This window comes from Chlorocebus sabaeus, chromosome 2 (assembly GCF_047675955.1).
Source record: "Chlorocebus sabaeus isolate Y175 chromosome 2, mChlSab1.0.hap1, whole genome shotgun sequence".
Classification (NCBI taxonomy): domain Eukaryota; kingdom Metazoa; phylum Chordata; class Mammalia; order Primates; family Cercopithecidae; genus Chlorocebus; species Chlorocebus sabaeus.
Genome location: NC_132905.1, coordinates 66,076,767 through 66,102,186, shown reverse-complemented (window position 1 = coordinate 66,102,186; position 25,420 = coordinate 66,076,767). Strand labels below are relative to the sequence as shown.

Genomic DNA, 25,420 nt, shown 5'->3' with positions numbered 1-25,420 from the left:
GTGAGATTGTAAGGCCAGTAGACTTCTGTACTGATTCCAAGTAAGATGTGATTACAAGAAACAGTAAACCTCATTCTTTAGAAGGATTTGAGTTACATTGAGTAGCTTTATGGATGTTTTTGGTCAATAGATCTTAACTGCAAATGGGCTTGGGCTGACTGGTTGCGGTGCCTCAGGCCTGTAATCCCAGTACTTTGGGAGGCTGAGGCGGGCAGATCACCTGAGGTCAGAAGTTTGAAACCAGCCTGGCCAACATGGTGTCTTCATCTGGAAAAAATAAAAGAAAAGAAAGGAAAATGTTCTTGGGTATATGACAAACTAGTTTCATAGCCTATTCTGGGTGTTTTTTTTTTTTTTTGAGACGGAGCCTTGCACTGTTGCCCAGGCTGGGGTGCAGTGGTTGGATCTCAGCTCACTGCAAGCTCCGCCTCCCGGGTTTACGCCATTCTCCTGCCTCAGCCTCCCGAGTAGCTGGGACTGCAGGCGCCCGCCACCTCACCCGGCTAGTTTTTTGTATTTTTTTAGTAGAGACGGGGTTTCACCGTGTTAGCCAGGATGATCTCGATCTCCTTATCTCATGATCAGCCCGTCTTGGCGCCTCCCAAAGTGCTGGGATTACAGGCTTGAGCCGCTGCGTCCCAAAGTGCTGGGATTACAGGCTTGAGCCGCTGCGCCCGGCCAGCTTATTCTGTTTGCTGAACATGTTTGATAATTATTTTAGGCCAGGCGTGGTGGCTCACACCTGTTATCCCACCACTTTGGGAGGCCAAGGCAGGTGGATAATCTGAGGTCAGGAGTTTGAGACCAGCCTAGCTAACGTGGTGAAACCCCTTCTCTGGGAGTGTTTAGGACAAAAGGATTGCTTGAGCTCAGTAGTTCAAGACCAACCTGTGCAACATAGCAAGACTTGATTTCTAAAGATGAAAATATTGGTGTGGAGTTGGGAAAGGAGTTGAGGGTACAGTGTATACTGCTCAGGTGACAGGTACACTCAGAATTTACCACTAAAGAACTCATCTATGTAACCAAAAACCACCTGAAAAACTGTTGTACTATATGAAGAAATAAAAAAGACAAAAATTATTTTAAAATATGTTACAAAGTTAATTTTGTATTTTTTACTTCTATTAGGGAACCTATTGATAATTTAACTCCTGAGGAAAGAGATGCAAGGACAGTCTTCTGTATGCAGCTGGCGGCAAGAATTCGACCAAGGGATTTGGAAGAGTTTTTCTCTACAGTAGGAAAGGTAATCTTAACCTGTTTAGGGAGGTCAAGTAGGTATAGAAATTGCAAGAGAAAACATCTAAACATCAAATATTTCATTTGATTTAGTACCAGTATTTGTTTGTGGTAATGTTTCCACAAACAAATTTTGCATCTTATAGTATTGGAGTTGATAAATGTTACTACAAATTGGTTCAAAGATATAGATAGGATATAGGAATTGTCCCACAGATTTACTTTTTCAATGAATTTTTTTTTTTTTTTTTTTTTTTTTTTTTTTTGAGACGGAGTCTTGCTTTGTCGCCCAGGCTGGAGTGCAGTGGCACCATCTCGGCTCACTGCAAGCTCCGTCTCCTGGGTTCACACCATTCTCCTGCCTCAGCCTCCGAGTAGCTGGGACTATAGGCACGCACCACCACGCCCAGCTAATTTTTTGTATTTTTAGTGGAGACGGGGTTTCACTGTGTTAGCCAGGATGGTCTCGATCTCCTGACCTCGTGATCCACCCGCCTCGGCCTCCCAAAGTGCTGGGATTACAGGCGTGAGCCACCGCACCCGGCCTCAATTAAATTTTTAAAAATGCCTTCATCCTTCAACATTAATGTTTCCTTGAAATAGATCTACACGGCTTACAGAGGATGGTTGTACAAACAGAACTGTGTTTTCTTCGTAGGTTCGAGATGTGAGAATGATATCTGACAGAAATTCAAGACGTTCCAAAGGAATTGCTTATGTGGAGTTCGTTGATGTTAGCTCAGTGCCTCTAGCAATAGGATTAACGGGCCAACGAGTTTTAGGAGTGCCAATCATAGTACAGGCATCACAGGTAATTTTTTTGTTGGTTAAGAGTTTGATTATTGATGGTGTTTAAAGCCTCTTGTTGCATGGCATACTGCTGTTGTGTTCTGTGACTGCTACTTACTACGTTGAGTCAGATGTTCTCAGGACCTTTTTTTTAACTTTGCCTTCATTAACATTGATACAGTTTTCTCAAGACTGTCATCCTATCTTTTCTCCTTGTGTTTGAAACGTAATGATTTTGCCTTTTGTTTTGTTTTGTTTTTGAGATGGAGTCTCTATCACCAGGCTGGAGTGCAATGGCATAATCTCGGCTTACTGCAGCCTCCACCTCCCAGGTTCAAGTGATTCTCCTGCCTCAGCCTCCTAAGTAGCTGGGATTACAGGAGCCTGCCACCACACTCAGCTACTTTTTGTATTTTTGGTAGAGATGGGGTTTCATCATGTTGGCCAGGCTAGTCTTGAACTCCTGACCTCAGGTGACCCTCCTACCTCAGCCTTCCAAAGTGCTGAGATTACAGTCGTGAGCCACCACACCCGGCCTTGTTTTTGAGATAAGGTCTCACTCTGTTGCCAGGGCTGGAGTGCAGTGAGATAATCACAGCTCACTGTAGCCTTGACCTGCTGTGCTCAAGCAGTCTTTTCTCCCCAGTTTCCTGAGTAGCTAGGACTACAGGTGCATGCCACCACTCCCAGCTAATTTTTAAATTTTTTGAAGAAACAGGGTCTTGCCATGTTGCTCAGGCTGGTTTCAAACTTTTGGGCTCAAGTGATCCTCTGGCCTGGGCCTCCTGAAATGTTTGGATCATTTGAACCACACTGCACTTTGACAGCATTTCATATTTTAGTTTTTTGGCCGGGCGCGATGGCTCACACCTGTAATCCCAGCACTTTGGGAGGTTGAGGTCAGCGGATCACCTGAGGTCAGGAGTTCGAGACCAGCCTGGCCAACATGGTGAAACCTTGTCTCTACTAAAATAAAAAAATTAGCTGGGCATGGTGGCAGGCACCTGTAATCCCAGCTTCTTGGAAGGCTGAGGCAGGAGAATTGCTTGAACCTAGGAGGCAGAGGTTGCAGTGAGCCGAGATCACGCCATTGCACCGCAGCCTGGGCAACAAGAACAAGACTCTCTGTCTCAAAAAAAAGAAAAAAGAAAAAAAATTACTCAAATTATTTCCTATGTTGGAAGACAAACTTAGTAGCTGGGTATGGTTTGGCCGGACCCAGGGCTGAGAAGTAGCATATTAAATGAAGTTTTTAATATGCTCTATAACAGGTTGTTACCTGTTGTAGAGCAGTACTACCCAATGTACTCTAGTTTGTTACAAGAGAAGCCTGTGTTAGAATGCAAATGGACAACTTTTTTTTTTTTTGAGATCTTGGTTATGGAGGGATGACAGCTGACTCGAAATGTTGGCTTGGTGATACAGTTTACGTTATGGCATATGCCCCTTATTTTATCACAAACAACTGTCGCTTGGTTATACCAATCTCAAGAGTATTTTAACGAATATTGATTGTGTCTAACAATTCCAGGAAGCATTCTTCTCTGTATTTAGTATGTGTGATATCAGAATGCATCTTAAGATTGTTGTCAGAATGTAGGTTCATGATTCATTTTAGGTGTTAAATGAATCATGAACTGGCATATGCCCTGAAAACATTCTAAAATAAGCAGGGTGTGATGGGGGGTGTACTGTAGTCCCTGGCAGTCTCTAGTGGCTGAGAAGGAAGGATGATCACTTAAGTTTAGGAGTTCAAGACCAGCCTGGGAAACATAGTGTGAGACTCTGTCTCAAAAAAAAAAAACTCTAAATAAAATTATTTTCATTGTGGTTTTATACACACACATTTGGCGTTTCAACCATTTTTTTTTTTTTTTTTTTTTTTTTTTTTACCATTTTTAAAGTGTACAGTTCAGTGCTATTAATTACATTTATAATGATGGAGTAATCATCCCAACTAATCATTTTCAGAAGTATTCATTGTCTTATATAGAAACTGTGCTCTGGGTGGGAGGGATTGCATTGGGAGTTATACCTGATGTAATGACGAGTTGATAGGCTGACGAGTTGATGGGTGCAGCACGCCAACATGGCACAAGAATACATATGTAACAAACCTGCACATTATGCACATGTACCCTAGAACTTAAAGTATAATAATAATTAAAAAAAAAAAACTGTACTCTGAGATGGACTCTCGCTCAGTTGCCCAGGCTGGAGTGCAGTGGCACAGTCTCGGCTCACTGCAAGCTCTGCCTCCTGGGTTCATGCCATTCTCCTGCCTCAGCCTACCAAGTAGCTGGGACTGTAGGCACCCGCTACCATGCCTGGCTAATTTTTTGTATGTTTAGTGGCGGGGTTTCACCATGTTAGCCAGGATGGTCTCAATCTCCTGACTTTGTGATCTGCCCGCCTCGACCTCCCAAAGTGCTGGGATTACAGGCATGAGCCACTGCGCCCAGCCAGAAACTATACTCTTGAAGGTGTAACCCCCTAATTTCCTGCAGGCCCTTGGTAAAATGTAATCTACTTCCTCTCTATGAATTTTGCGTATCCTAGATGCCTCCTATTAAGTTGATCCTTATGTAGGGTAGTATTTTTATCACTCTAAACTTTGACATTAGTTATGTAAATGGAAGGCGTGTGTCTTTAAACTGCTGTGTATTAGCTCTGTGACATGCATTTTTGTCTTCTAGGCAGAGAAAAACAGAGCTGCAGCAATGGCAAACAATTTACAAAAGGGAAGTGCTGGACCTATGAGGCTTTATGTGGGCTCATTACACTTCAACATAACTGAAGATATGCTTCGTGGGATCTTTGAGCCTTTTGGAAGGGTAAGTCCACAGTCTTCAATGAATCTTCAGTAGGTTGTTGATCTGAGTATAACTACATAATTTCTGTATGTCCTTCTTGTGTCTGGCATTGTGGTCTTGAGCTCAGTTCAGAGCAGCTTGGATTTTGTTCTGGAGGACTTGTCTGTGCTATATACCTAAACCAAGAGTGTCTAACTAGTTTGTGTTAAGGAGATACAGTTTCCAAGACTGTCCTGTCACTGAGCAATGAACCTTTTCCACTCAGTAATTTTAGCAAAAGGCATAAATTTAAAAGGAGCTAGATAGAACAAATAAAATTTAACTTTTAAAAATAGATTCACCGGCCGGGTGCAGTGGCTTACACCTGTAATCCCATCTATTTGGGAGGCCGAGGCAGGTGGATTGCTTGAGGTCAGGAGTTTGAGACCAGCTTGGCCAGTGTGGTGAAACCTTGTCTATACTAAAAATACAAAAAGAAAGAAAAGAAAAAGAATAATCATAGATATTTGAGAAATCTATGTACCATATAAAAATGAACATCAGGGCCTGGCGCGGTGGCTCACGTCTGTAATCCCAGCACTTTGGGAGACCGAGGCGGGTGGATCAAGAGGTCAGGAGATCGAGACCATCCTGGCGAACACGGTGAAACCCCATCTCTACTAAAAAAAATACAAAAAAATTAGCCAGGCGTGGTGGTGGGCGCCTGTAGTACCAGCTGCTCGGGAGGCTGAGGCAGGAGAATGGCGTGAGTGTGGGAGGCAGAGGTTGCAGTGAGCCGAGATCACGCCACTGCACTCCAGCCTGGGTGACAGAGCGAGACTCCATCTGAGAAAAAAAAAAAAAAAAAAAAAAGAACATCAGGGAACAGTTGATACTTAAATTAGTTACTTTAGAGTATGATTTGTCAAACTGTTGCTTAAATTTTGAGATGGGAGTTTCACTCCTTTCCCCTAGGCTGGAGTGCAATGGCGCAATCTCGGCTCACTGCAACCTCTGCCTCCCAGGTTCAATTGATTCTCCTGCCTCAGGCTCCTGAGTAGCTGGGATTACAGGCTCTGACCACCACACCCAGCTAATTTTTTGTATTTTTAGTAGAGACTGGGTTTCTCCATGTTGGTCAGGTTGGTCTCGAACTCCTGACCTTAGGTAATCTACTCGCCTCGGTCTCCTGAAGTGTTGTAATTACAGGCGTGAGCCGCTGCGCCCAGACCCATTTTAGGTTGTCAGTGCCATATGGACTTGTTGCAAGTACTCAGCTCTCCTCCAAACAGCTGTAAGCTGTTAAGAAAATGAGTATGGGCAGGACACAGTGACTCATGCCTGTGATCCCAGCACTTTGGGGGGCTGAGTTGGTTGGATCACTTGAGGTCGGGAATTCGAGACCAGCCTGGCCAACATGGTGAAACCTGGTCTCTGCTAAAAATGCAAAAATTAGCTGGGCTTGGTGGCATATGCCTGTAGTTCCAGGTTACTACTCTGGAGGCTCAGACAGGAGAAACATTTATAAAACAAGTCAAGCTGGAGTTGGTCTATAGGGTATATATAGTTTGCTTACCTTTGCCCTAGAACAATTAGTCTGTATTAAGTACCCAACTCCATTAAACATTATGTAACAACTTTAATAAGAAGCCCTTTTTAAAGGTTTAATTTTTTGGAGTCTGAGTCTTCCGCTGTCGCCCAGGCTGGAGTGCAGTAGCACAATCTTGGTTCACTGCAGCCTCTGCCTCCCAGGTTCTAGTGATTCTTCTACAACTTCCCTAGCAGCTGGGATTATAGGTGCATGCCGTCACACCTGGCTTTTTTTTTTGAGATGGAGTATCACTTCTGTTTCCCAGGCTGGAGTGCAGTGGCGTGACCTCAGCTCTCCGCAACTCCCGTCTCCCAGGTTCAAGCGATTCTCCTGCCTCAGCCTCCCAAGTAGCTGGGATTACAGACATTCGCCTCCACGCCCTGCTCATTTTGTATTTTTAATAGAGACAGGGTTTCTCCATGTTGGTCAGGCTGGTCTCGAACTCCTGGCCTCTGGTGATTCGCCTTCCTCAGCCTCCTGAAATGGTGGGATTACAGGCGTGAGTCACCGAGCCTGACCTTATTTTTTGTGTTTTAGTAGAGACGGGGTTTCACCGTGGTGCCCAGGCTGGTCTCGAACTCCTGAGCTCAGGCAGTCTGCCTACATCAGCCTCCCAAACTGCTGGGATTACAGGTGTGAGCCACCAAGCCCAGTCTAAATGTTTATATTGTTTATTTTTTGCTGACTAATGCTCCTAGAATACCTTATCCATATCATAGCCCCACTTCATACACGACTACCCCTTTTCTAGAGGCAACCCTTATCTGTTCTTTTTTTTTTTTTTTTTAACATCCTTCCATAGACAGTCTATGGCTTAGCAAATACTAGCAAATAAACTTTGCTTCTTTTTTAAAAAAAATTTTGGTAAAATATACTTAACATTAAAAGGTCCTTCCTTATTTGAGACAGAGTCTCCGTCTGTGACTCTGACTGGAGTGCAACAGCATAATGCAAGCTCACTGTGTAGCGTCCACCTCCTCAACATGCCATCCTCCTGTCTCCCAAAGTGCTGGGATTATAGACCTGAGCCAACCCACCTGGCTGGATGCTCTGTTTTAATTTTTCACTCCTGTTTTTTTTTTAATGGACAGCTTAATCGGGAGATTGTGTTACAGTTCACTGATTGAAAGTAAACTTAATGGTTTTTAGTTAGTACCGTTCACAGAATTGTGCAGTTAACGCCCAATTCATTGTATATCGCCAAATTCATTGGAATAACTTTTAGTCACTCCGTTTTTACAATTCTGCCTGATATAATTGGAAATTACTACTTGGTGTTATTAGCATAGTGGGAAGGAAGAATCAATTTTGTTTCTACCTTCTAATGGTAATTTACGATGGATTTCTGGTTTTCATGGTTTAGTATTGATGTAAAAGATAATCTTAGTTTAAAATCATGCCGGGCACGATGGCTCAAGCCTGTAATCCCAGCACTTTCGGAGGCCGAGACGGGCGGATTATGAGGTCAGGAGATTGAGACCATCCTGGCTAACACGGTGAAACCCCGTCTCTACTAAAAAATACAAAAAACTAGCCGGGTGAGGTGGCGGGCGCCTGTAGTCCCAGCTACTCGGGAGGCTGAGGCAGGAGAATGGCATAAACCCAGGAGGCAGAGCTTGCAGTGAGCTGAGATCTGGCCACTTCACTCCAGCCTGGGCCACAAAGCGAGACTCCGTCTCAAAAAAATAAATAAATAAAATAAAATAAAGTAATGGTTTTTTTTTTCCGGCTCCCTCTGCTCCCCAATGCATAATTTCTTGCTTGGGAAGTTTCTAGAGTTTTTTTTTTTGAGACCAAGTCTCACTCTGCCCAATCTGGAGTACAGTGGCATGCTCTGGGCTTGTTGCAGCCTCTGCCTCTCGGGTTCAAGCAGTTCTCCTGCTTCAGCATTCTGAGTAGCTGGGCATACAGGCATGCGCCACTAAGCCCAGACAATTTTTGTATTTTTGTTGGAGACCTGATTTCGCCATGTTGGTGGAGACCTGTTTCACCTGGTCCCAAACTCCTGACCTCAGGTGATTCGCCTCCTTCAGCCTCCCAAAATGCTGGGATTACAGGTGCCAGCCACCATGCCCAGCCTAATTTTTTTCATTTTAAATATAAAATTATAGTTTCTAGACTTCAAAAAGACTTCTTGGTGATGAGGTTTTGTGATGAGGATGAAGAGACTGGTAGATTTTTAAAGCCATGTCTCAGGGAATAAAGTAGTTTTGTACTCTGCTTTTGAGTTAAATAGTAAATAGTAATTATGCTTTTCAATTATAGATTGAAAGTATCCAGCTGATGATGGACAGTGAAACTGGTCGATCCAAGGGATATGGATTTATTACAGTAAGTATTTACCATAATTACATTACTTAGGTTTTTTTTTTTCTTTTAACTGTATTTGCTGTGTTGCTCAGATCAGTCTCTAGTTCCTGGCCTTAAGTGATGTCCTACCTTAGCCTTCCAAATTGCTGGGATTTACAGGACTGAGCCTGTGTCTGATCAAAGAAAGTTTTTTTCGCAGCAAAGTTTAATACGCCATTGTAACAAAAGGCAGGCACAGCTCACACATGAATGTGAAAACCAAATTATCACACTTAGGAACTCCTAAAATTTTTTGATCTAAGTTGCATAGTAAAAGTACAATAATAGTTAATAATGGTGGGGAAGGCAGCATGTTTAATATTTTCAAGTGATTTGAATTAGTTTTTGTGGCTGGGCGCGGTGGCTCACGCCTGTAATCCCAGCACTTTGGGAGGCCGAGGCAGGTGGATCACCTGAGGTTAGAAGTTCGAGACCAGCATGGCCAGCATGGCAAAACCCTATCTCTACTAAAAAGTACAAAAAGTAGTCAGACATGGTGATGGGTGCCTGTAATCCCAGCTACTTAGGAGGCTGAGGCAGGAGAGTCACTTGAATCTGGGAGGCGGAGGTTGCAGTGAGCCGAGATCGCACCACTGCACTCCAGCCTGGAGGACAAGAGCGAGACTCCGTCTCAAAAGAAATTTTCGCACAGTTGCTACTTTTTAGTAAGCAGCGGTTACCATTTATTATATAATGAAAGTTTTTAAAACGATGTTAGTCCATTGTGTGTTCCTATAAAGTAATACTCAAGACTGGATAATTTATAAAGAAAAATTATAAAGACGGGTCTCACTATGTTGGTTAGGTTGGTGTCAAACTCCTGGGCTTAAGTGTTCTCCCACTTTAGCCTCTCAAAGTGCTGGGATTATATGCATGAAGCTCTGCTTCTGGCTTTAATTTTTAATTAATTAACTTGTTTTTTCATGAGCTAGAGTCTCGCTTTGTTGCCCAGGCTGTAGTGCAGTTGAGACCAGCCTGGCCAACATGGCGAAACCCTGTCTCTACTAAAAATACAAAAACTAGCTGGGCATGGTGGTGCTTGACTGTAATCCCAGCTACTCGTGAAGCGAGGCAGGAGAATTGCTTAAACTCAGGATATGGAGATTGCAGTGAGCCAAGATTGTGCTATTGTGCTCCAGCGCTCCAGCCTGGGCAACAGAGTAAGACTATGCCTCGAAAGAAAATAAAACTAAAAATAAATAAATATAAAATAATTTAAGAAAACAGGTTTATTACGTTCTGCAGGCCATATAAACATGACACTAAGAGCTGCTCAGATTCTGTGGTGGCCTCAGGAAGCTGTTAATCGTGCTTCACAAAGCCTTTACTTGTGGTTATAGCTTGGAGGAGCAGGTGTGTCACTTGGAGAAAGGGAGGAGGAGAGAGGAAGATGTCCTGTGAAGTAACAGAGCAAGAACCCTTGCCCATTAGCAGGGGGAGTGCACCAAGCGATTCATGAGGGATCTGCCTTTTCATACTTTTTGTCACGTCACACCTTCCACAGTGGGGATCCCATTTCAACATGAGGTTTAGAGGGGACAAGGATCCAAACTATGTTACTGTGTTCCTATTATCCTTTACTATATCCTATATATACATATATATAGGATGTATATCTATGGTTAGCCAGATAGTCATGTAGTTGAATGTTTTATACGTTCATCTTTGATAACCTTTTGACACATTGTTAACAGTTAAATAAATGAAGGTCTGTTAACAATTCTTTTTTACTTAAGATCCTTTTTTTAATGTACATACCTCACAACGAAGACTAGAATTGTCTTATCAAAAATGATTTTGGGCCGGGTGCGGTGGCTCAAGCCTGTAATCCCAGCACTTTGGGAGGCCGAGTCGGGCAGATCACGAGGTCAGGAGATCGAGACCATCCTGGCTAACCTGGTGAAACCCCGTCTCTACTAAAAAATACAAAAAACTAGCCGGGCGAGGTGGCGGGCGCCTGTAGTCCCAGCTACTTGGGAGGCTGAGGCAGGAGAATGGCGTAAACCCGGGAGGCGGAGCTTGCAGTGAGCTGAGATCCGGTCACTGCACTCCAGCCTGGGCGACAGAGCGAGACTCCGTCTCAAAAAAAAAAAAAAAAAGATTTTGGGCTGTGTGTGGTGGCTCATGCCTGTAATCCCAGCACTTTGGGAGGCCAAGAGGGGTGGATCACCTGAGGTCAGGAGATTGAGACCATCCTGGCCAACATGGTGCAACCCAGTCTCTACTAAAAATACAAAAAATTAGCTGGGCATGGTGGCGGGTGCCTGTAATCCTAGCAACTAGGGTGGGTGAGGAAGAATTGCCTAAATCCGAGAGGCAGAGGTTGCAGTGTGCTGAGATGGCGCCACTGCCCTCCAGCCTGGGTGACAGAGCAAGAATCTTGTCTCAAAATTTTTTTTTTAAAAAGTGTTTTTGGCTAGCCATGGCTGCCCTGTCGTAGTAGGGTTATGAGGTGACAGTTGAAGTAATTGTAAGAAGATTTAAGAAGATATGCCTTTTACTTTTAAAAGCGAAGTGTTTTTATGTATTAACATCTCATTATGAAACTCATACATGATGGTACTTTTTTCAGATGTGTGAGCTCTGTAATCTTTTAAGGTCCTGGAAAGTGTTTTTTTTTTTTTTTTTTTTTTTGAGACGGAGTATCGCTCAGTCGCCCAGGCTGGAGTGCAGTGGCGTGATCTCAGCTCACTGCAAGCTTTGCCTCCTGGGTTCATGCCATTTTCCTGCCTCAGCCTCCCAAGGAGCTGGGACTATAGGCGCCCGCCGCCTTGCCTGGCTAATTTTTTGCATTTTTAGTAGAGACGGGGTTTCACCATGTTAGCCAGGATGGTCTCGATCTCCTGACCTCGTAATCCGCCCGCCTTGGCCTCCCGAAGTACTGGTATTACAGGCGTTAGCCACCGCGTCCGGCCTGGAAACAGTATTTTTTAAAGTACATTATATATCTCTGTCAGGAAATTAAAAGTGTTGACTTATATCTACATTTCAATAAAATGTAAGCCTGTTCCTGTGTTGATAGCGAATCTGTTTAACTTGTCATTGGGCTGTTACCTACCTCAGTGAACTGGTGAAAGGAGAAAATTATGAAACATAGCTCACCAATTTTATTTTTTTATTCTAGTAACTTTAGTGTGGATATTTTCCACCTTTTTTGCTCCAAATGAGCCATTGTGGGTATATGTGTAAATCAGAATTTTATATATATGTAATTTACATCAAGTTATGTATTTAGTTCCTTATATAAAAGTAGTGTTTTATATGTGAGGATTATATTGACTTTCGTCAGTGGGCACATTTTTATTAGAAAAGTACTAAATTCTACCTCAGGTGTTCTTCCTGCCTCGGCCTCCCAAAGTGCTGAGATTACAGGTGGTAGCCACTGCACCCAGCCAGTTTTCACATTTTCTAACCACGATCCCATGTTCTCAAATATAAAGCTGTCATTACTGGTAATATCTTCTATGTAAACTACCGCATCAACAAGCCTAATTTGATTTGCTTGAGTCGTCTTCATGTGTGTTATGTTTGCTACTTACCACTTGAAAATTCTACGTTAGTATTCAGGAGTAATTATTGAATATACTAAAAATAAATTTGTATTTTAAAGTATAGTTTATATTTTAAAAACTAAAACACTGTCTCCTGTCCCCGCCTTCCCCATCGTATAGTTTTCTGATTCAGAATGTGCCAAAAAGGCTTTGGAACAACTTAATGGATTTGAACTAGCAGGAAGGCCAATGAAAGTTGGTCATGTTACTGAACGTACTGATGCTTCGAGTGCTAGTTCATTTTTGGACAGTGATGAACTGGAAAGGACTGGAATTGATTTGGGAACAACTGGTCGTCTTCAGTTAATGGCAAGACTTGCAGAGGGTAAGTGTTCCTTGCTACTACGAATGATTTACTGTAGGTATTGTAATGGAAAAGAAAGGTAGCCATGCAAACTAAGAAGTGGAAAAAGATTTTATCTTATTTTGTAGTTGGCGTTATCCTTGGGCACACTGCATGTTATTTTATAGATGATGTGCCTTGTATTAATGTGTGGAAATCTATATTAACGTGTTTTGAATGCCACAGCATGATTTGCAAGATTTCCTTTATGTAGTGTTTACATGTCATACTTAGGATATTACAAGTTTTTCTTTTTGTAATTTCTTATTTTTTGATGCAGGGTCTAGCTCTGTTGCCCAATTTGGAGTGCAGTTGTGTGATTCTGGCTCACTGCAACCTCTGCCTCTTTGGCTGAAGCCATCCTCCCACCGTAACCTCTAAATAGCTGGGACTAACAGTAGTAAACCACCACCACCATGCCTGGCTAATTTCTGTTTTTTTTTTTTGTTGTTGTTGTTGTTGTTGTTGGTTGGTTGGTTGGTTGGTTTTTTTTTTTTTTTTTTTTTGAGACAGAGTCTCGCTGTGTCGCCCAGGCTGGAGTGCAGTGACGTGATCTCGGCTCACTGCAAGCTCCGCCTCCCGGGTTCATGCCATTCTCCTGCCTCAGCCTCCTGAGTAGCTGGGACTACGGGCACCCGCCACTGCGCCCGGCTAATTTTTTGTATTTTTAATAGAGACGGGGTTTCACCGTGGTCTTGATCTCCTGACCTTGTGATCCGCCTGCCTCGGCCTCCCAAAGTGCTGAGATTACAGGCGTGAGCCACCGCGCCCGGCCTCGTTGGTTTTTAAGACATGGGGTTTCTGCCAGGTGCAGTGGCTCACAACTGTAATCCCAGCACTTTGGGAGGCTGTGGCAGGTGGATTGCCTGAGGTCAGGAGTTTGAGACCAGCCTGACCAATGCGGAGAAACCCTGTCTCTACTAAAAATACAAAATTAACTGGGCATGGTGGTGCATGCCTGTAATCTCAGCTACTCAGGAGCCTGAGGCAGGAGAATCACTTGAACCTGGGAGGGGGAGGTTGCAGTGAGCTGGGACTGCACCATTGCACTCCAGCCTGTGCAACAAGAGTGATAGTCCATCTCAAAAAATATATATAGAGAGAGAGAGAGGGAGTTTCACAGTTGTTGCCCAGGTTGGTCTCGATCTCTGTTTAAGTGAACCACCTCCCTGAGTGCTAGCTAAGATAACAGGCATAAACCACCACACTCGGCCCTCCTTGCAGTTTGTTTCAGTGAAGTGATCATGATATTAACCACCCAGGAAACTTCGTTTCTCTGCTCTCAACATAGTAAGACTTTAAGACTATTCTTTTACAGGTACAGGTTTGCAGATTCCACCAGCAGCACAGCAAGCTCTACAGATGAGTGGCTCTTTGGCATTTGGTGCTGTGGCAGGTAGGAATTGAATCTTTTCTAATTTTAAATCATTGTTTTTTTCATCTAATTCGAAAATTTTCCAAATTTTTACATTCAAAAGGACTTACTGAGAATTCAATTCATCAAGTACTTATAACCTGTTAGTTTCTAGTCTTCTATTTAAGGAAGTGGAGATGTAGGCTAGAATTAACCATGCATCAAAATGAGCTGTCAGGACAATTTTAAACCCTGCACCCCAGTTTTTAGTTGAAACTCATTGACATAATATATTTTAAATTAAATTAAGTGATATATTTTAAAATATATCACTTTTGTTGAATACTACAAGGTCTATATTGTTTGATCGAAAAAATATTTGTTGTAATATTCGAATTCAGTAAATACCAGAGGCATTTAAAAAAGCTTTACTTAAAACTATTGTAGTAGTAAGAGTGTAAAGACAGTTATTTTTCTTAATAGTACATACAAATTTAAGATCATGAATTGGGAGATGGAGGTTTTGGACACAACAGGAAAAGAAGGGTGAATTGACATTTTTATAATTGTGTAAGAAGGGATTTAGTTTATAAAACACTCATTCCCCCGCGTGCCCCTCCCCACCTTTTTAAATTCATTTTTTATTATATTTTTTATGACAGTTGACTTGCTCTGTTGTCCAGGCTGGAGTGCAGTGGTGCAGTCTCGGCTCACTGCAACCTCCACCTCTTGGGTTCAAGCAATTCTTGTGCCTCAGCCTCCCGAGTAACAGGGATATTTTTAGTAGAGATGGGGTTTCACCATGTTGGCCAGGCTGGTCTTGAACGCCTTACCTCAAGTGATCTGCCCGCCTTGGCCTCCCAAAGTGCTGGGATTACAGATGTGAGCCACTGCGTTGGGCCCTCATGCCTTAATTACCTATAACTTCTACATTGACCCAAATCTAGGAGATAGGATAGGATTTAATTTTGAAATGTCAAAGACATGCCTTTAGAACCTTATAAGAGGAACCTTGTAGTGTAGAGACCCGCCTGCCTCAGCCTCCAAAATCCTGGGCTACAGGCATGAGCAGCCTTACGTGGCTGGTCCTTTGACCTTATATACGAAGTGAGACTGTAACTCAGAAGATACATTTTAGACCCTGTTAGTACTGCATCTGAATGTATGGAGAGGTCCTGTGGTTGCTTCATGACTTTCTTCAAAATTGAAGGCTCAATATTCAATTAAAGTAGAAGATCATTTCTGTTGTTACATTTATTTTTTCACTGCTTTGCCTTCTTAGTGGATGTTCTTAAGTGTGTGAGTACCTTTAGAAAACCTGCCTTTGGTTTCATTTCCTTTCTATCAAATTGTATGACTTATCTTGAAATTTGACAAGCAGTTACTCCCTAGAATTTCTGACAACGATGCCAGTTTATACTTATAAGAAGAATCAACCAGTAAGGCATTTGTGTATTTAACAGTCATTTGATCCCTCCTTAAGTTATTCCATTGGATTAATACATATTTTGCGTTTATAGTGTTAGCTATTTGATCCTTTATAGTAATTGTCGATTGCTACTTGCTCTAATTGATACTAAATTCATTACTTAGAGAATTATACCCTATTATTGCAGTTCAAAAGTTTTTTTTTTTTAAACCAGAAAACTGTTTACCTATTTTGCTTCCCGTTGTTCATATTGTTCTTTGACAATTCAGAAAATTTTTAGTTCCTGTTCTAGGTATTCCACTAAAGGGTGGTGAAAGATTTGTTCCAGCCTTCAGGGAATTGATACAGTGACAAAAAGGGGTCATTTATAGACAATTACTGTTACACCCTGGATGCTGTATCAGATACCTTCATTTGCTCTGATTATCTTCAGTTAACTGAAGATTATCCTCTGTTAAATACCAGTTCTACCGTCAGCCATTATTTCTTTTATTATGTATGACTGTACCTCTCGGGTTCTTTCTTATCGTGTAGTTTATATTAAGATTGTTTGAATGTAGGCAGCTAAAATCCTAAAACTCCATATGGATTCCTGATAATAGTCCCTACCCTTTGTCTATGTATCTTGTTATATTCTCTTTTTTAGTGCTGGTGGTAGAGATGATTTTAAAGATCATTCTGTTTTATTAGACTTACTATAAATTTCTTCTGCATTAATAACACTCATGTTTTAGGTGAATATCTGTGTAACTGGATGTTTTTCTCCAGATGGTGGTCATTAAAATACTACATATAACCTGTTGAAATAAAATTGTTGAGTGTTCACTGTGTTTGAGGCCCTTGTCCCCTAAGTCTTTTAAAGCTATTGGGTGAAACCAGGGGTGGATCATCACTATATCCACATTATTTTATTCTGCCAGTTTGATAGGCCCTTTCTAAGATAGGTTAGAGTCTTTATCTTTATGAAACCCATGCTTTATTTTTTACTTTGTCCAAATGATATGACAAATCATTTTTGAAATTGATTGGGTTGATAGACAAAATAGCATGGATTTCTGATATCTATACATTTTTTCCCATTTTAGGAAAAAAAAGACAAATTGTGTTATTATTTAAAGTTTACTGACACTGTTCACATGGTCATGTCTTCAAGTTCCTTCAGTATACACCAGTTACATTTCTTCAGCTCCCTGAGATGCCAATTTTGAGCACCTGGGACCCAGGTATTTTATCCTGATACAACTTGGGCTGCAGATCCCGGTACTTTTTTGCCCATGTTTTATGATCGTTTTCTCTCCCCAGCAAGAAACCCGTATATGTGGTAATAAAGTGTTGAAATTGAATCAGATTTTAATGAAAATTAGGTTACTGAATCAAAATTTTGATGTATATTTCTATCAAAAGAACTTCAGGAGAGCATTATAAGCACTGTGGCAGACTTAATCTTCAGACTTGCCACTGTTGCACTCTGTAGCAGCTTTAAGATGGCGTCTACTGTAGAAATCTAACGATTATATGAGAAAATATATTGGTCACATCCCTCTTATTTTTAATACTGATTGATTTTCCTTAACTTCATAGCTTGTAAGAAAACTCCAGAAATTTTTAGCCTGCTTTGCTAAATTTTTACACTAGGCCAGGAAATCATTAATCAAGTTGACCCATTATGGGCTAGATTTGACGAGTTAAATCTTTGAAAAGTCCTTAAAAAATAATATATACATACTGTTGGAATGGTATATTTCCCAATGGTGATGTTCTTCCTAAATTGGGAAATCATTGAAACTGTTACAGCTTTTTTATGTGCACTATTTACAGTTTTACAATATCCTTTTAAAGTGTTAAGTACTATGGCCACTAAAAATATAAATACTTGTATTTCCCAAGTACTTGGAATTGAATTCTCAAGATCAGGGTTTTTCAGTCATTTTCTGAACCGGTGTGCTTCCCTTTCCCCATTTCCCATTATTCCCAGCTGTATAGTAGTGTAGTGGAATTCACTTGAGATATGGAAGAGTAGTTTAGTCTAGGAAGAGAGAGGGAAAAGTAAGTTTCCCAGGATAATAGGGGGGAAAAAAAAGGCCCCAAAGCCTTGTCAATGAGGAATGGGGAAGGAGGTTTTGCTGCCAGGTTTTACTAAGTACATTTCAATAAACCCTGCTGTTGTAGTCCTCTTTTATTAATGCTTTCCTGACATTTACCCTGTTAGTTGAGGCTCTTCATTGTTCCTGCACTGAGCTGTAGAATTCTCTTTTGTTATAGATTTGCAAACAAGACTTTCCCAGCAGACTGAAGGTGAGTTGAAGTGTTTCTATTTTTTATTTTTGTCTTTGAAATAGAATTAAATGTAGTAAGACAGTTTTCTGTATTGTCATATTTTTATACCAGTAATTTGGACTGAATTTTGACACAATGGCACATAGTGGTATATTCATAGTAATCTGTCTATATTTCAGAAGACCTAACCCAAATTAATGGACTTAAAAAAAAAAATCAAAATAATTTTTTTTTTTTTTTTTGGCTTTAGTTTGCTTAAAATTTTCAGCTTTGTTTTTGTTTTATGCCTGTGTGTTCTGAGTGTTGATAAGTTGCATATAGAAGTCAGGATATAAAGTATTTTCTTGTTAACGAATAGGCAAGTATTTTAGAACGTGGAATCTGGAAGTTGTCTCAGTATAAAATTACGAATCATGCTATAAAACTCACCTTTTTTTGCTTAAGACATAGTACTCAGTGATTTATTTAAGCCAGTACCAAGCAATAAGAGGTTTATCCAAACTTAAATTACAAGCATATTTCACAGAAACCATTCATTAAGTAGGCTATGATTTCTTGTTTTTAGTTATCACTAAATCTCTGTTGCTTGACATGAGCATTTTGCTGTTAATGTAAGTTCTGTATCTTTTGTAGGAGTATGCTTAATGTTTAGAGAAATGATTATGAGAAAGATATGTCATGTTCCATCATAGACAAGAATTAAATTTTTTCACAAACAAGATGCTTCTGCTCAGTGCTGTTTTGTTAAGAGATTTTAAAAAGATTTTCCCAGATTTACTGTGTTCTGCATTGATCTAGGTTGAACGTGAATATTTGTATAGTACATTTTCTTAATATTTTTTAGTATTCATGGTATATAATCATACTAAACTTGAGAAACTGGAAGAATCAAGTCTTCCTCAGTTGTGTTTAGACTTTCTAGTTTTTTCAAGGATACTTCCATATCTTCTGTAAGCTATTCAGTGATTTTCATTTTTGCATAGTTATAATACACTCTCAAATCTAACTTTTCCAGTAGAATTTGATGTTACATTAAAATTTTGTTTAAAATAAAACTTTATAAAAGAAAAAAAATACTTGTATATTACAGAGAAGCTAAAGTACTTGTAATGCTACCAGAAAGTCATTTTATGATATATTTTATGCACAGCCCTAATTTCTCGGTGTAATATTTCTGATACTTTAAGTGATCGTTTATTTTAATTACCGTAATTTCTAATGCACTGTTTTATCCTTAGCTTTGTTGTTATTATGTTTTGGAATGAAATTTGGTCAGATAATATGATTACGGTGAGTTCTGTAACAGCTACTGGTAATATTTTTGTAAATCACGTGAAAGCATTGGAGCAACTGTCTTGGAAAATGCTCTTTAAACTTCAAATCCCAGTATGTTTTGGTAGTAGTGGATATTACACATATATGCTGCTCTTTTCAGTGTTCTTTTATTGTGCTAAAGCATCATTTTTAAAACATTTATTAATAGGATTTATTTTTCTTAATAGGATGGTTATAATAGGATTTATTTTTCTAGGACATTGTCTTTAAACACTTGGATGATTTTATATGTCTTTTGATTCTTTTATAATTACAGTTTGTAGATTTAAAAAACTTCATGGGCAGAAAGCTGAGAGATAGGAAAGGATATAGATTTATTTGGCATTTCAAAGGATTTTGTTTTATCCCTTCTTATTCGGGTATTGAGATTTTGTCTAATCGAATTGATTTTGATAACACGTAAAGTTTAATTTCCCTGTTAAAAATAGGATTCTGAATGTCTGTTTCAAGTATTAAGTTACCTCAGTTTTCTGGCACCTAAAAGCTACTGATACATACTTTAGTAGCAGTATTAAATAAAGTAAAATACTCCAGTGACATCCTAGTTACATGCTTGGGGTGGGTTTTTGGTTTCGTTTAAGTACTTATGAGGGATACTTTCATGCATTTTCCATGAAACTAATTTTTCTTTCTCTTTTTTTAGCTTCAGCTTTAGCTGCAGCTGCCTCTGTTCAGCCACTTGCAACACAATGTTTTCAACTCTCTAACATGTTTAACCCTCAAACGTAAGTAATGAACTTTATTCTTGATATTTCCTATCAAAGTGTTAATAGAGTTGTTTTGAAAAGATATTTTCCATATATTTCTCTCTCTCTCTTTTTTTTTTTTTTTTTTTTTTTTGAGGCGGAGTGTAGCTCTGTCGCCCAGGCTGGAGTGCAGTGGCCGGATCTCAGCTCACTGCAAGCTCCGCCTCCCGGGTTCACGCCATTCTCCGGCCTCAGCCTCCCGAGTAGCTGGGACTACAGGCGCCCGCCACCTCGCCCGGCTGGTTTTTTGTATTTTTTAGTAGAGACGGGGTTTCACCGTGTGAACCAGGATGGTCTCGATCTCCTGACCTCGTGATCCGCCCGTCTCGGCCTCCCAAAGTGCTGGGATTACAGGCTTGAGCCACCGCGCCCGGCTTTTTTTTTTTTTTAAGATGTAGTTTTGCTCTTGTTGCCCAGGCAGGAGTGCAATGGCACGATCTTGGCTTACTGCAACCTCCGCCTCCCAGGTTCAAGCAGTTCTCCTGCCTCAGCCTCCCGAGTGGCTGGGATTACAGGCATGCGCCACGACACCCGGCTAATTTTGTAGTTTTAGTAGAGACGGGGTTTCACCATGTTGGTCAGACCAGTCTCAAACTCCCAACCTGATGTGATCCGCCCACCTCAGTCTCCCAAAGTGCTGGGATTACAGGCGTGAGTCACTGCGCCCGGCCTGGTATTTCCATATTTCATTTGAAACTGCATAGTTTTGATCCTTTTAAAATAATTTTTCAGACAGGCGTGGAAACTATGCCTAGCTAGTGATTAGGATACTAATAACTGTTAGCATTAGAAAGCTAGTAACTATGCCCACCAGCTAGTGATTAGAATGCTATTTTTTAACTCTTCTCATTGGTTTTAAATATCGTATTTATATTATAGTACATCCAATCAAAATGTAGATTTGTTTCGATTTCGATAAGTTACATTTCATATAATGACAGTTGTATGACTGTTTCATTCAAAGAGTCTTGAATTCTTTTGTTTTCCCAGTACCAAATTTATCTGTAAAATGGTGATAAACTTTTGTAGTAAGTATCGTTTAATAGATAACATTCAAGTATTTAACTTTTTTTGTTGGAGCCATAGTCTCACTCCAGGTTGGAGTGCAGTGGCGCCACCGGCTTTATCTCAGCTCAGTGCAACCTCCATCTCCCAGGTTCAAGCAATTTTCATGCCTTCCAAGTAGCTGGGATTACAGGTGCACACCACCACGCCCAACTACTTTTGTGTTTTCAGTAGAGACAGGGTTTTCCCATGTTGGCCAGGCTGGTCTCGAACTCCTGACCTTAAGTGATCTGCTCGCTTCAGCCTCCGAAAGTGCTGGGATTACAGGCATGTGTCATGATGCCTGACTGATTTTTATATCTTTATAGTAGAGATAGGGTTTTGCCACGTTGGCCAGGCTGGTCTTGAACTCCTGACCTCAAGTGATGTGCCAGCCTCAGCCTCCCAAAATGCTGGAATTACAGGCATGAGATGCTGTGCCTGGCCCATTTAACTATTTAAAAGTCACTGGCAGGTTATGCGGAGTCATAAAATTAGGTTGGGATCAATGTTTTCTATCTTATTTGGCTTTGATTTTCCCCAGAGCCCTATACCTTTTAACTTTTTTTTTTTTATTTGAGACGGAGTCACCTAGGCTGGAGTGCAGGGATTTGATATTGGCTCACTGCAACCTCTGCCTCCTGGGCTCAAGCGATTATCCTGCCTCAGCCTCCAGAGTAGCAGGGATTACAGGCACCTGCTACCACTCCTGGCTAATTTTTGTATTTTCAGTAGAGACTGGATTTCTCCATGATGGCCAGGCTGGTCTCAAACTCCTGACCTCTGGTGATCTGCCCACCTTGGCCTCCCAAAGTGCTGGGATTACAGGCATGAGTCACCATGCCCGGCCTCATTGAAAATTTATTTTTCAATACCAGACTGCAGTGTTCTTTGGGAAAGAGACATTCTGTCAGTGTGCTTTTTTTCCAAAGTATTTTTTTAAATTCATAGAATATTTAATTTGTTTGATACATTTGTAAATATATACAGTTTGTTTCAATAGTATTTAAGAGTCCTTAATACTTTCTTACAGAGAAGAAGAAGTTGGATGGGATACAGAGATTAAGGATGATGTGATTGAAGAATGTAATAAACATGGAGGAGTTATTCATATTTATGTTGACAAAAATTCGGCTCAGGTATTTTCATCTTTATAAATGATGTTAGGTTGTTTGTCTCTACTTAATCTTCACACATGTGGTGCATGCTATGGTCACTGTCTTCCATTATAGTTTTTGTGTGTGTGTGCCTGAAAGTAGCTTTAATATAGTGGCTAAATAAACCCTCTAAAATAAAATCAGTAACAGTTTGATCAGGGTAGGAGAGGAGTTTCTAGTAATGCTCAAAGCTTGCTGTGAAATCTTGGCATCTTGATTCATTCTTAGGCTGCATATAAATCATAGAGAAAAGATAAAACAGGGCAAGTTTGGGAGCATGAGTCATTTCTCAATAAAATTCTGCGTATACCTACTAGCCAGTGGAACAATTATGGTAAACCATTTTGTGGTTATAGAGCACTAAGTTTCTACAGGCAACTTGAATAAACTTCAGTTGGGTCTATTTTGTATACAGCAACATCTTTACCTTTTTTCATTTTTTTCTGTGTTTTAGGGCAATGTGTATGTGAAGTGCCCATCAATTGCTGCAGCTATTGCTGCTGTCAATGCATTGCATGGCAGGTGGTTTGCTGGTGAGTTTGAATTTATTTTTTTTATTCATTGTTATTAGGACTCTAAAATGAAGACGTTAAACCCAACATGTCTGTTTCTTTCAATAGGTAAAATGATAACAGCAGCATATGTACCTCTTCCAACTTACCACAACCTGTTTCCTGATTCTATGACAGCAACACAACTACTGGTTCCAAGTAGACGATGAAGGAAGATATAGTCCCTTATGTATATAGCTTTTTTTCTTTCTTGAGAATTCATCTTGAGTTATCTTTTATTTAGATAAAAATAAAGAGGCAAGGATCTACTGTCATTTGTATACAATTTCCTGTTACCTTGAAAAAATAAAAATGTTAACAGGAATGCAGTGTGCTCATTCTCCCTAAATAGTAAATCCCACTGTATACAAAACTGTTCTCTTGTTCTGCCTTTTAAAATGTTCATGTAGAAAATTAATGAACTATAGAAATAGCTCTAGGAGAACAAGTGTGCTTTCTGTAAAAAGGCAGACCAGGGATGTAATGTTTTTACTGTTTCAGAAGCCTAACTTTTTACACAGCAGTTACATTTCACATTTCACTAATGTTGATATTTGGCTGATGGTTGAGCAGGTTTCTGAAATACACATCTAGTGTATGGAAATACAAGACAGCTAAAGGGCTGTTTGGTAGCATCTCATCTTGCATTCTGATCAATTGCCAAGAAAGGGAGATTTCAAAATTACAATATTTCTTGATGGTATCTTTTCAATTAATGTATCTGTAAAAGTTTCTTTGTAAATACTGTGTGTTCTGGTGTGTCTTAAAATTCCAAACAAAATGATCCCTGCATTTCCTGAAGATGTTTAGTGAGAGTCTGGTAAGCAAAGCAGTCTGAGAAAGAAATAGGAAATGCAGAAATAGGTTTTGTCTGGTTGCATATAATCTTTGCTCTTTTTAAGCTCTGTGAGCTCTGAAATATATTTTTGGGTTACTTCAGTGTGTTTGACAAGACAGCTTGATATTTCTATCAAACAAATGACTTTCATATTGCAACAATCTTTGTAAGAACCACTCAAATAAAAGTCTCTTAAAAAGGCCACAGGAAATCTTCATTTTTCAAATGTTTTAAAGTTACAGAAATTTGAGAATAGAGTATTAGGTTCTTTTAGTTGCAATTCATTACTTGCCATTTGGGAAAATGTGCCAAGTCTGCGGAAACTTGCCCTCACGTTGCCCCCCATGAATTCCTTTATGCCATTATAGTCTAGCCCTGTGTATTTTAGAAGAATGTATCAAAACTGAGGGGTTTACAAAAAAGAAAAGCCAACAGCCGGGCCTTAAAACCTTGGCATTCTTGGTCTCCTGCATTGGGCATATTTGTGAAGAAAAGTTTCACCATTTACAATACATATTTAACAAAATGGCTTAACTTCAAACTGGTTTCCCAAATTGATAATATCTGCATGTATTACTGCATTAAGGGGTTTTCAGCTTTCATACTAGTTGGAAAGTAAGCCATCACCATTTATACTCAATTCTCTTCAACTGTTCGTATCCTGGTAAATCTTTTGAGTAGGCAATGCTGCTCCTAATTTACCCTCAAATACTGATTTCCTTACCTCATTTGTTCAACTTTTTTTTTTGTTGTTGGCATTGAAGCACAAGTTTTACAGACATAAGTTTATTTAAAGAGCTTGAGTTTGGGGGAGCATCAGAATTTCATAGGAGTCATTTTGTCTGACATTCCATTTTTTTTGGTGATTTAATTTGAATGGAAACTCCCAAAGTTCAATTTCTTTTTCTTTTTGAGACGGAGTCTTCCTCTTTGGCCCAGGTTGGAGTGCAGTGATGTGATCTCGGCTCCATCTCCCAGGTTCAAGCAATTCTCCCGCCTCAGTCGCCTGAATAGCTGGGGCAGGTGTGCACCATCGTGCCCAGCTAATTTTTGTATTTTTAGCAGAGGCGGGTTTTGCCATGTTAGCCAGGCCGGTCTCAAACTGATCTCAAGTGATCCACCTGTCCTGGCCTCCCAAAGTGCTGAGATTACAGGCATGAGCCACCGTTCATGGCCTCATTGAAAATTTCTCAATACCAGACCACAGTGTTCTTTGGGGCAGAGACATTCTGTCAGTGTGCTCTTTTTCCAAAGTATCCCCTGCTATCAATTTTTTACTTGAACCAAGTCTTGACAGGAAACAAATCTGCTGTGTCATTGCTTTCTAGAGAACTGGACCAGCAAACATGGCCTTTAGTGGTTAATCTCATCTGTGCCAAAATTTAGTCACTACCACAGAATGAAATTTGGTGTTTAAATAACGTTCAGAGGAAATGTGGTTGGAGTGTAGTAACTTGAATAGTGTTGTGCATGGAAAACAGGTCATTTTGGGTGAAACTTGATGTCCAGTCAGTTCCTGAGTCAGCATCCCACTGGTTTGACAATCTGTAGCTAATCTGGTAATGTCCTTAATTTCCTCCTGCCTGTCAGTATTCCAAAGTGTTCATTTAGTTTCTTTTATCTTTATAGTAACAATGACTACCATCTTTGAAAGTTCTGTTTAAGAAATGCTTAATGAGCAATGCAGGTTAGTAACTCCAAGGTCTGCGTGGCCTAGGCAGGTGAGATGGACAGTTGCCTCACTACAGAAGCTTTTTATCATCAAACTCTAGTAAGTTTTGTGGATGGCAAGCTATAGAGATGGTTGATGACTGGTTAGAAAATCATCTGGAATTTAGCCAGTTGAGAAGCTACAGAAGTGGCTGGTGTTTCTAATTTTTTTCACAGTGGAAAAATTGTTTTGCTTTTTCTGATAAAGCCACTAAGTATATCTAAAGAATAACCTCGAGCCAGACATGGTGCCTTAGGCCTGTAATCCCAACACTGGGAAACAGAGGCGGGTGGATCACGAGGTCAAGAGTTCGAGACCAGC

The 25,420-nt window shown here is 40.4% G+C and overlaps 1 protein-coding gene across 7 annotated transcripts in view; it reads left to right on the top strand.

Annotated features, from left to right (window-relative positions):
* The window catches only part of RBM39 (RNA binding motif protein 39), a 39,935-nt gene extending 16,345 nt beyond the window's left edge, over nucleotides 1–23,590 (top strand). For 5 of the 7 annotated variants that reach the window (XM_037994997.2, XM_037994992.2, XM_073009279.1 and 2 more), the window contains 11 exons: nucleotides 1,132–1,249; nucleotides 1,901–2,053; nucleotides 4,728–4,865; nucleotides 8,680–8,745; nucleotides 12,435–12,639; nucleotides 13,976–14,053; nucleotides 17,685–17,735; nucleotides 19,696–19,777; nucleotides 21,876–21,981; nucleotides 22,454–22,532; nucleotides 22,620–23,590. In XM_037994997.2, the coding sequence (XP_037850925.1) occupies nucleotides 1,132–1,249; nucleotides 1,901–2,053; nucleotides 4,728–4,865; nucleotides 8,680–8,745; nucleotides 12,435–12,639; nucleotides 13,976–14,053; nucleotides 17,685–17,735; nucleotides 19,696–19,777; nucleotides 21,876–21,981; nucleotides 22,454–22,532; nucleotides 22,620–22,720 (1,177 nt within the window). In that variant the 3' untranslated portion in view covers nucleotides 22,721–23,590. The remainder of the gene's footprint in view (nucleotides 1–1,131; nucleotides 1,250–1,900; nucleotides 2,054–4,727; nucleotides 4,866–8,679; nucleotides 8,746–12,434; nucleotides 12,640–13,975; nucleotides 14,054–17,684; nucleotides 17,736–19,695; nucleotides 19,778–21,875; nucleotides 21,982–22,453; nucleotides 22,533–22,619) is intronic. The other 2 variants (XM_037994998.2, XM_037994994.2) reach the window with 1 other exon arrangement.
* The last annotated feature ends 1,830 nt before the right edge of the window (nucleotides 23,591–25,420 follow it).